The 13,021-nt window shown below is 31.8% G+C and overlaps 1 protein-coding gene across 1 annotated transcript; it reads right to left on the bottom strand.

The window, feature by feature from the left end:
* Positions 1–281: 281 nt before the first annotated feature.
* LOC131031225 (replication protein A 70 kDa DNA-binding subunit A-like) lies at positions 282–10,098 on the bottom strand. The gene is made up of 8 exons (XM_059219182.1): positions 10,081–10,098; positions 9,937–9,997; positions 9,836–9,838; positions 9,621–9,681; positions 9,374–9,426; positions 9,193–9,283; positions 792–1,153; positions 282–709 (listed from the first exon to the last, which is right to left on the bottom strand). Exons 1-8 carry the CDS (start codon positions 10,096–10,098, stop codon positions 282–284), a joined length of 1,077 nt encoding a protein of 358 aa, XP_059075165.1.
* Between the last annotated feature and the right edge of the window lie 2,923 nt (positions 10,099–13,021).

Genomic DNA, 13,021 nt, shown 5'->3' with positions numbered 1-13,021 from the left:
ATATAAACATATCTATTTATTGACTAAATTTGATTATAACAATACATGCAAAACTAATAAGCACGAGTGAAAAAAAGATTATGTGATAAGGAAAGAATTTCAAAGAGATAAGAAATAGATGTAAGAAATGTACATATACATATTTATAGAAGTAGTCATGTGTGCATAAAAGCTAATTGTTTGTATTTGCAAAACTATCAAATATGTAAATTATGTAATGTAATAACTGTATCATAAACATAAAGTTTGGTAATTAGGCAAGATGCCTTATAATGCTAAGCCTATATACATAAGCGACCAATCTCTACAAGCAATGCATCACACTCAGATTTGTAGTCAACAGGGGAGATTTTGTTGATTGCAACTTTCATCTTTGATTCATAATTGTATGTGTCAGTAGACACCAAGAGTGTGAATGAATAGTGATGTGACACAAGCTTGTTAATCACCGAGCAAGGTGTTTCTGTTGTTGTTGCATCATTTTCCAGTGCACAAAGCTCTTTTGCAGTTTTGTTTAGCAAGCGAATGCCAACATCATCAAATGCAGTGGCCCAAAGAGTACCTGTTGCATCTTGTAACTTTACTGGTAAGAGGTAACTATAGTTGTAGTCCTGCATGGTCATTTCACATCTAGGACATAACCAAGAATCGTCAACCTGTTGTGTACATTTTTTTTTGCAAGGCGTTCCATTTACTATTAGTGGACAAGCTGCGCAACAGAAAGTTTTATTTGTTACATTTACAAAACGTAGAACAACCATTAAAGTAGTTTGAATTGTTTCTGGTTTAACACTCATCCGCTCGCGGATTGAAGAAAGTCATTCTAGTATATTTCCCATCTATGTGGATAGCTGTTGGAAGAAAGGGTGCATCAAGCAAAGGGTCCTTTCCTCTTAATGTTAGAGGTTCTGTCTCTGGAAAAGGTGGGTTGATATGTAATGTTGTGGCAGTTGTTATGTTTATAACCTTTCCATTGAAATAGCCAACACAAGCATTACGTAAAGCAAGGATAACAACACTATCACTGGTCAACATGTTTTTTAATTCTAGTCCTGTTTGTTTTGACTTTGGACCCCATAGGTTGATGTCAATTGTTGATCCAGACAGATCATTAATTTTGACAACTCGCTTCTGTGTTTGACTGCCATCTTTCCTGTGTATTGGAATGATATCTCCAATGTATAAAACAACACCAATTATGTCAACCAACATGTTATTGGTTAGCTGAAACACTTCACTAATAGGTGTGAAAGGAGAGCGTTGTTGATTTGGTTCTTCTTCATTGGTGCAACGTTTACATATGGATGTATCAGACAAGATGATTTCTAAATGGATGTTGAGTTTGTTGTATCTTGTGTTTGCTTCCTTGATGGATCCCTTTGAAATAACATAATGTGAACCTATTTCCACATGATTAGAGTGTAACTGAGCTATTTCATCAAAACATGTGACTCTAATTTCATAACCCTCGATGTCGACAATGTCAAAGCTAAACACGTGGCCATTTTTAGTGGCTATGATGTATGGCTTAATAGGGCGCTTATGAGTAACTCTGCCTTTGATTGTCCATTTATTTTGGTATGGATTTAAACTTTTGATAGGGCTTATGTTATCAGAGATTGTACTTTGGGGGGATGGCAATTCAGTAGAAAATTGAAGAGATCGTTTAGATGATGATGGTGTGTCCTCAGACATAATTTCTGGTTGTTGTTCTTTGAACATGCATACTGGTTTACCAAAGAATGGACAATCACTTTTTTTTACTTGCAAACTAAGTATTATAATAGTCCTGTAAAATGAAAAGACTTTTCTTTAAAATACTTTCGACTATACTTGAAAACAATTAAATAGAGATGAAACAAATCTTATTTAATAAACATAGTTTGTTTCCTACCTTGTGTTCCATATGTATCTGCATGTATAACTAGACAACTGGACTATTGTGCCTATTTTAAGAAATATCTGAATCTATCAGAGTGGCATACTTAGAAGGCAAGATTGCTAACTGCATGTATGTACTATCAGACAACACTAATTTATATCCGCCAGTATCATCATTGCTGTTCTGCATTTTTTGAAATGACAAAACTTGTAGAAATGCTGAAGGAAGCTCATCCCAGCATTGATAGATTGAATTGCAAAAGGGGTAGGGGAATAGTCTTGGGTATTTTCCTACAAAAAAATAATATGAATATAGAGGATTTAATGTTAATGCTAAGCAAGTCATACATGTGCTTATTCGTTAATGTAAAACATGCGTTTAGTAGAGTATGCAATCAAGCTATGTTATCTACAGAGTGTTCATCTATATTTGACTATGCTATGAAAAAAGGGTGCATGCGATAATGAAAAGGATGGAATGGAAAAGAGAGATGTATTATGAAAAAAATAACATTAAAGTTTCTTGTTTTGAAAAGGTTTGATAAATTAGCTTACCAAACTATCAATTGTGGACTGCTGTATCGATTCAGAGGTGTTTACTGGAGATGCCATTGTGGATATAGACCTTTTTTTGTTTGAGACAAATCTCAGAACTAAGCGTACATGCCAGTTCATGTTATGAAGAAGTAGTTAATTTATTTCATCCTAAAAGTCTTATTTATTGGAAGAATTCAATATTGTACAGCTCATATGAAATAAACAGATTGCCACACAAGGATATGGTAATTACCTGTTTGTTAGTTTCAAAATCATTTCAGATTCAATCTAACAATAAAATCCCTGTCGTCTGGACTGGTATATTGCCTTGCAAAATTAAAGTTGATTGGGTTCCTATTATGATGTTTAAAATATTCTGTTAAAATAGATTGAATGCCATAATGGCTCGAGTAATTCATTGTCGTTGATAAGTACGCAGCAAAATCCTACTAAATACGAAAGTTGTCGCCAACAGAAATTGAGAATTGTAGTTTGTTTTTTATTTGTTGTTTTATTTAGTAATTCATTAGTTTGGATCAGTTCAGGTAAGTGGTCAACTAACCCCATTAAAAAGGGAAAATTGTACCTATATTAAAGTGGAAAGTTTTTTTTGTAATTTCCACAGTTAACAGTAAATTACAAGCATGATGAATTGTACTTCTCATTTCAGAATATAATTGAAACATGAGTTTAACTGATCAAAGGCATATATGCATAAGAACACCAAAATATAAAGTCTTAGTTTACGATTTAGAGATTTAAGAGTCAAGTACAAAAAAATGAGTTAAACTCATCATAGACTAATCAAGATACGAGTTGAAGATTTTGTTTCAAATGGTAATCAACCGATTAGAGACTAATTGAAACATGAGTTCAAATGGTCAAATGTTCATATGCCCACGAGCTTAGAAAATATAAAGTTTCAGTTTATGATTTAAATATTTGACAACAAGCTACCAAAATATGAGTTCATCTCATCTAAGACTAATCAAAATATGAGTTGAATTTCTTTGTGTCGAAGGCTAATCAAAATATGAGTGCAACTTTTCAAAGACTCAGTAATTACAGAGAGAGAGGATCTACCTAGGCAACCCATCCAAGCTTGCTATCATTCCATTTAAATATTTTGTCTCCTAATGTGAAAATAACCAGTGGATCAGTCAATTGTTCAGCAGTTGGTATTGGAAGAGGCCATAATTCCATACTATCTATGGTTGTTACATCAATACAAGATGTAGAGGGGTTCTTTGTTGATTGGTTGGCTATTTTATATTCGTAGTTATGGATTAACTTTCTGAGATTGCTCTTTAACTTGTTGCTTTCTTGCAACATCCTTGCAATGACACTGTTAATGTCCTCTGTTTCTTTCAATCTTCTATCCATTGTAGAAATTTGATTGTGTTAGTGTGGCTGTTTTCTGTTGGAATGATAAAATCAAAATGCATTACTTAAAAAAGTGAATACAAAAGAATAAGAGAGCTTATCTGAAAGTAGATCATAATTTTTTTTGGAAATCCAAAAGAAATTTTTGTTGACTCATTATAAAAAACATTGACTACAAACATCAAAAAATGGAAAAAAACCGTACATATCAGGTATGGTATGGGGTGAAAAAAACCTAATTCAAAGCGCTGCAAATGAATAGGATTTCTAGTTTTTTTTTAATAATTAATTGAAGAATTATATCTGAGTAACTAAGATTAGCTTCGTAGAAGTATAATCACTTCTAGATTCTATTTCACACAACTTTAAGATGATATGCATAAAAAAGATGCACATCAGAAGGGTGCATAACATGGTAGTGATACCACCATGGGCTATGAAGAGAAAATGACTATTGTTTTTAGAGTTCATCCTATAAATTTTCTAAGGTTTCACATTACTGATTTTTTTGGCTTTCCATCGTCTAATCCATGCATTTAATATTTGTTAGGGCTCAATGGTTTTGTCTAATTTAAAATTTACATAGACTCTCCTTATGACCATGCTTTTCACATTTCAATGAATCTAACATTCTAAAGCTGTAATGAAATCAGGAGAAAACAAACATGCAATTCAGGAAGATATCTGCGTGACTAAAGGCCTAACATCCACTGGTTTTACATTTTACGGTTTCTCGTTTCATAACATGCAACACTGTAATGTCATTTATGTTAACCTATGTATCCTGCAATAGAGCATACTCATCAATGGCATTACACTGTTGTTGTTAAGTTAAACATAACCGTAAAATGTAAAAAAAACTTTCACTCTGCAAGACAACTGTTCACTTTGTAAGTACTCTTACAATTTTCCAGGTTATGAGTGCAATTATGTTTGCTGTTTTGATCATTTACATTTTACAATGTTTTCTGATAATTTAATATCCTCTGTTTTTAGGGTTATTACATTTTTGTAATACTGTCCTGACACTTTGTTTTGCTTGTAATTTGTTGCTCTCTCTTGGTTATTGCTCTTTTGTAATCTTGTTAATGATTAGTGACTTTGTGGACATATAAATTACAGAATGGATTTACATATATGTATACATGTATATATATACATGTATTTACATCTATAAGCAGTACCGACCCTTTTAAGAAAATCTAATATATATACATGTATATAGATGTATATACATTGTTTGTGGCCGTGAATGCTTTCACTCTGCAAGGTAAGTGTTTACTTTTATAGTTTTGAGGGTTTGTGCATATATATATACACGTGTATATATATAGATATACATGTGTATATATATGTATACATGTATTTACACGTATAAGTAGTACCAACCCTTTTAAGAAAATCTAATATATATACATGTATATACGTTGTTTGTGGCCATGAATGCTTTCACTCTGCAAGGTAAGTGTTTACTTTTACAGTTTAAGGGTTTGTGAAGTTTTTTTGTTATAGTCTACTTTTTTTTTTTCTTCGTGACCTTGCAAGGTTATTACTTTATGTATTTGTGTTTGTTCGTTGTCTGAAGTGTTTTGGCTGCAAGTTTTTTGCAAAAGTTGAGTTAGGTTTAGTGATTCCTTTCTATCTATGGCTATGAATGGTTTATTGGTGTTGTTTGTGAGTTTGTAGGTGTGACTGCTTTCACTTTGCAAGGTAAGTGCACACTTTGAGAGTTTTAAGGGTTTGTAAAGTTTTTTGTTATACTTTGCTTATATTTTTTCTTTGTGTCCTTGTAGGATTTCTTGTTTGATAACATGAAACAATGTAATATCATTTATGCAAAGTTATGTATCCTGCAATAAAGCATACTCATCAATTGCATTACATTGTTGATGTTAAGGCAAATAGATCTGTAACATGTAAAAATGCTTTCACTCTGCAAGTCGACTGTTCACTTTTTTTAGATCTTTTACAATTTTGCAGGTAACAAGTGCAGGTATAGTTGCTGTTTTGATCATTTACACTTTACAATGTTTTCTGATCATTAAATATTCTCTGTTTTTTAGGGTTATTACATTTTAACGCTGATAATTTGCATTATTCTGGCCTTTTGTAACTCATTATAGGTTTTTAGTGGGCGATGTTTGCCATGCAGGATTATTATTTTCTTCTCAATGCAAACCATTAATTGGTAGCATTTTTTAGTATAACAAAAATACAATAACCCTGAATAGTCCAAAATGAAAACATTCAAAACATGAACCACACCTGCACTTGGACCTTGGTTAAGAAGTCAATGAAAGAATTCCCTGACAGATTAGAATCACTAAATCAGACCACTAAACCTAAGTGGACGACTAAATCCAACCTTAGGAGAAAAGTTGCCAGCCAAAATAGTTCAGACAACGAACAAAGGCAAATGCATATTAGGGTTAGTTGGGAGCCATAAACAACTTTGACATGCATGTACACAGAGACAAACCAAAGCAAGCAACACATCGTCACTTGTGGATGTATGTGCACTGACTCATACGAAACCAACAAAACACGTCACCACATTGGGAAAGAAAGGTTCCACTTGCCAGTAAACATTCCACTAGATTGTTTTGCACTTCAGCGGTAAACCTCTCCCACTAAAAGCCTACTGGCTTAGTTAACAAGTTTTTATTGGATTTACATTTAAGGGGTAGGTGTTTGCTAACTTCCAACATTGTAATCCCATTACTGTGAAGGTATTTGCCTTATATAATAAGTTGATCACAAGGTGACAATTATACACATCAATGGCATTATAGTGTTGTGAATTTAGCTAAACAGAACCGTAAAATGTGAAGTCATTTTAATGTTGTTAATCTGCATGGTTTTTGACTTTAAGATGATATAATACTATCAAAAAATTTCTATGGCATTGCTATTAATTTGTAGGTTTATTGATGTGATTATTATCTTTCTGGACATGAAGGATTTTACTCTGCAAGATAAATAGCCTTTTGTCTATAAATGTTACAAACTTCAGAATGGATTTATTAAAATAAAGGTTTGCTTGGACTGGCTAAACAGATGTAAACCCTACTAACCAGGGTCTTGTATGTGTTCAAGACAAAGCTATAGAATATTACTATCACTGGGCTCAACCAAGCTCTCAGATATGAAGGTGTCAAAAGGCGAGTATCACTCCTACCAAACCATGCAATAAAGAGCATGCAAGGCATAAAACAAGAAAAAATAGATGATATCTGATCCTTACGCCACACTACAATGGCAAATAACAAGAAGCAATGGAAGGCAACGATGGAAATGGAGGGTTGGTATTCAAATGCATCAATTAAATCTCATTCCCTGTTAATGGTGAGTTTCCAATCCTCTTTATAAGTCAAGAAGTAATTAGTGAGAAAGAAAGATTTTTAGGTTGACAGTTGATTTGTCATGTGATGCTTTATAGCATAGGGTAGCTGATTTACATGAATGAATGACAAAAAATTGGTCAAAAATGAAAAAGGCTTAACAAAGATTTATCCAAGCACAAAATGATTTTTGTGCTCCTATGTCAATTATGAATGGGAAACAATTAATTACATATGAATATGAATACAATAATTCTAATTTCAAGGACAAGGACAAGGGACAAATATATATGTACATGTATATATACACATTTATAAACATGTATAAGCACTACCAACGCTTTTAAGAAAATTTATTATATATACATGTATATATATATTTTGGACTTTAAGGCGTTATAATACTAACAAAATATATCTATGTTGTTGCTGTTAATTTGCAGGGTTATTGATGTGATTATTGCTTACTGGTTCTATGCCATTGCTGCTAATTTGCAGGGTTATTGATGTGATTATTGTTGTCTGGACATGAAGGCTTTTACTTTGCAAGATAAATAACCTTTTATCTATAAACGGTAGAAACTTCAGAATGGATTTATTAAAACAAAGGTTTGCTTGGACTGGGTAACATGTATATATATATATATATACACACACACACACACATGTATATATATGTACATGTATATATATATATACATATATATGTACATATACATGTACATATATGTACATATACATGTACATATATATGTACATGTATATGTACATATATATGTACATGTACATGTATATGTACATATATATATATATATATGTACATGTATATGTACATATAGATATATATGTACATGTATATGTACATCTGTACATATATATGTACATATACATGTACATGTATATGTACATATATACATATATATGTACATATACATGTACATATATGTACATATATGTACATATATGTACATATATGTACATATATGTACATATATGTATATATATGTATATATATATATACATATATATATACATATATATATATATATATACATATATATATATATATATACATGTGTATATGTGTGTGTGTGTGTGTGTATCAGCACTACGAACCCTTTTAAGAAAATCTATTATATATACATGTATATATAAATATATGTACATGTATATACATGTCTAAGCACTACCAACACTTTTAAGCAAATCTATTATATATACATGAATATATATATACATTTATATACATGTATAAGCACTACTAACTTTTTAAAGAAAATCTATTTAGAGCAAAATAATAGTAATATGATATACGATGACACATTTTGAACAACATAATCCCTATACAAATCTAAATTTCAGAATGGATTTATTAAAACAAAGATTTGCTTGAACTGGCTAACATGTATATATATATATATGTATATATATATGTATATATATATATATATATATATGTATATATATATATATATGTATATATATATATATATGTATATATATATATATGTATATATATACACATCTATATATATAAATGTATATATACATGTATATACATGTATATATACATGTATATACATGTATATACATGTATATATATACATGTATATACATGTATATATATACATGTATATATGTATACATGTATATATATATATATATACATGTATATACATGTATATATATACATGTATACATGTATATACATATACATGTATACATGTATATATATACATGTATATACATGTATATATATATATATACATGTATACATATATACATGTATATATACATGTATATACATGTATATATATACATGTATACATGTATATATATATACATGTATACATGTATATATATATATACATGTATATATATATATATACATGTATATATCTATATAGATATATATGTATATATATATATACATATATATATATATATGTATATATATATATATGTATATATATATATATGTATATATATATATATATACATGTAGGAATATAAAATTTCGTTAGCTGTGAAGCTTTGGAAAGGATCTTACCTTCCAGAGTCTAAAATATAATAGATAAGCATAACACAATGGCAACCTCGTGGAGGAAAACAAAACCCTAAAACGTAAAACCACTGCGAACCTGCCAGCAACAACCATGAAAACATTAAATAGGAAATACCTATAAATGAAGCAAATTTATAAAAGAAGAAGTTAAGAGGTTTGGACTTGCCTTGCAGAGCAAAAGGGCTCACAACCACAAAGAATAAAACAACAACAATAACCCTGCAAATTAACAGGATTAGAAAAGAGCAATAACCGAGAAAGACCCACAAATTAAAAACAGAGACTGGCAAACTAGAAGCCAAACAAAGAACACTTGCCTTGCAGAGTGAAAGCATTCATGCCCACAAAAAATTATAAGTAGAGTATAACAAACACCTTCACAAACCCTAAAAACTCTACAAGTCAACACTTGCCTTGCACAGTGAAAGCATTCATGCCCACAAACTCTCAAACAACACCAAAAAAACAATAACCCTGCAAGGAGATGAACAAAAATTATAAGTAGAGTATAACAACAGTAATAACCCTGCAAATTGACATAGCCAACAAAGAGCCACAAAATAAAATAGAATAACGCGAAAAATAGAGGATATTCAACCAGAGAACATTACAAACATACAACACTTACCAACTGCAAAGATTATTAACTGGATCATGAAAGAGCAATAACCGAGAGAGGGATAGAAAACACCTTCACAAACCCTAATACCTGTAAAAGTGAACACTTGCCTTGCAGAGTGAAAGTATTGATGCCCACAAATAGTGAAACAACACAAACAAAATAATAACCCTGCAAGGACATGAGGAAAAAACATAAGCATAGTATAAAAAAAATCTTAACAAACCAAACAAACTATAAAAATAAACACTTACCTTGTAGACTAAAAGCATTCACGCCCACAAACTTAGAAGTGACACCAATAAAGCATTCACGACCGCACACAAAAAGCGATCACTAAACCAAAGTTGACAAATGCATAAAGCAATAACCCTGCAAGAAGAGGATGAAAAAATATAACTAGATTCTAACAAAAACCTTCACATTGTAAAAATCAAGACGTACCTTGCAGAGTGAAAGCATTCACGCCAACAAAGTCTTGACCAACACTAAGAAAACAGTCACAACGAGGAAAAAACCTAACTCCACGAGTAAATCCAACGTTATCAGAAAATTTGCAGAGCAAAACACTTTGCACAACAACAAAGCCAAATACATTTTAGGGTTAACTGGTGGTCATAAACAATGTCGACATTCGTGCGCACGGTCGGATAGGAAAACATTAAACACATCATCGCTTCGGGAAACATGCACACGGACTGAGGTGACCCCAACCGAACATGTCACCATGCTGGCAGCCAAGCGTAAAGTCACCACGCCAGGAGGAACGTCGGCAGGGAAACATTCCGACGACCGCTAGAATGTCTTGCACTTCAGCGACAAACTTCTCCCACTAAAAGCCTATCGGCTTAATTAGAAGGGAACTGTAGCCTGATATTCATATGTCTTCCGACGACCGCTAGAATGTCTTGCACTTCAGCGACAAACTTCTCCCACTAAAAGCCTATCGGCTTAATTAGAAGGGAACTGTAGCCTGATATTCATATGTACAACCTGCAATGGAAATGGTATGGAGTCAGGGGTGTGTGAGATAGAGGCATTAGGCTTGGACAACGATAGAGCTCCCTAGCTTGATGAAAGTGAAGGTCACCCGTTTATATATGTATCAAGAATCCATCTATGCCGCATTAAACCAAGGTTAGAAATTTGTTCATTGATCTTGTATCTTTGTGCTGTACAAGTAGTTTGGGAATATTTTGAATGTAAACCATGGTTCCTTGATATCATAAGAACTTAGATCATACCTAAGTACTATATTCATTACTCCTAATGGTATTCGATTTTTCAAGGGTCCAAACTACAAATTTTCTCAAAAATTTAAAGAGTGATCTTGTGTGAACATTTTATCTCAAAATTCCTTATTGTTTTCATATTAAGAGATGAAACCACACTGGGAAATCTTGTTAGAATTAACAGTTGCATACATAGTTTAACATAATTATCAAAGTAGGATATTTCATTGTTAATTATAATTTAAGTTAGAGGTCTGAAATAAATTCTAGCTTGCTTTATTTTGGCTTCTTTATGCATACAAGTGCTCTATGATACACATACCTCATTGGTAAACAACAAAATGAGACTCTAAGATTAGAATTCAAAACTCAGTATCATTGCATGATAAGTGTTTGACGAAATGTCAAGTCACTAGAAATAAAAAAATATAGTTGTTTAAAAGCTATATCAGAAGTTGGGAGGAATTTGAGTTTCATATCCGGTTAGGGATATTTCACAAATACATATACATACATATATATATACATTTATATACATATACATATGTATATGTGTACATACATACATACATACATACATACATACATGTGTATTTATGTATGCATATATATATGTATATGTATATGTGTGTGAGGGAAAATTGTGCTCGAATGTAGAAGACTGAAATACCTACGATCACAACCAAGCAAACACAATTATCTCAAACACCTCAAGATTAGGATGTTAGAAAGAAATGAATAAAGCACAAATGACATAAAAACCAATAATATGTAAATTCTATTTGGCTTCTTGATTTGATTATCCCATAGTCAGATGTGTGCTCATAGACACAACAGATGCTCGATATTGCTCCATGATGTGTGATTATGCTAATTGGATTCAAGATGTGAAGATTGGATGAGGGGACGTGAGGATGGAATTTGACATTATGAGGGTGTGATTGCAAAAAGGTGGATAAAATCCTGCATAATGGCATTATGAGTGGATGAAAGTGGAGGATATGCTTGAAAAAGAAAGGGGATTGATTAGGAAAGGGAGGAAAGGAGGGGATTGGGAAAATGCAACACTTGTCCTCAAGGAGGACAAGTGGCAATCCTAAGGGTGTCATGTGGATTATGATTCCACACTTTTCCTCAAAAGGGAGGACAAGTGTCCCTTAGAGGGCCAAGTGTCAAAAAGGGGTTTGACATGTGTCCACAAGGACACATGTCCATTTTGGGAGGAAGCCACCCAAAATAGGTTACAATTTCCTAATATTAAGGAAAATAGGGAATTATGTGTGTGCACACACATGTGAGGGGAGGTTAGGATAGGACATGATAAGGTTAGTTTGGGAGGATAGTGTTGGTTAGAACCCAAAGGTTAGATTGGAGGTTAGGCTAGAAGGAGGGTTAGTTAGGTGATTAGAAGTTATGAGACATGTGAATTAAATGGGATTATTTGAATTAAATTAATTCAAATAAGGGGATGAAAAGGGGGAATTAATTAGTTGGATTAATTAATTCAATGAATTGGAAAGGGGGAATTAATTATTTTGAGGGATTGGAAAGGAGGAAATTAATTAATTAGATTAATTAATTCAAGGGATTGGAAAGGGGGAATTAATTAATTAGATTAATTAATTCAAGGGATTAGAAGAAAAGGGGAGGATTAATTATTTAATTGGATATGGGGCATGACTTCATTAATTAAATTAATTTAGCCAACATGATACTTGATTTTAATAGAATAATATGAATTATTCAACTAATACAAGTGACTTAGGAGAGTTGATCTGATTGAATTAATCAATCAAATTTAAGTGTCTACAATATGCATATGTATATGTATACATATAGGTATGTGTATGTGTATGTGTATGTGTATGTGTATGTGTATGTGTATGCGTATATGTATATGTATATGTATATTTATATTTATATTTATATTTATATTTATATGTATATGTATATGTATATGTAT

The sequence above is a fragment of the Cryptomeria japonica genome, chromosome 4 (assembly GCF_030272615.1).
Source record: "Cryptomeria japonica chromosome 4, Sugi_1.0, whole genome shotgun sequence".
Taxonomy (NCBI): domain Eukaryota; kingdom Viridiplantae; phylum Streptophyta; class Pinopsida; order Cupressales; family Cupressaceae; genus Cryptomeria; species Cryptomeria japonica.
This window is presented reverse-complemented; position numbering and strand designations above follow the sequence as displayed.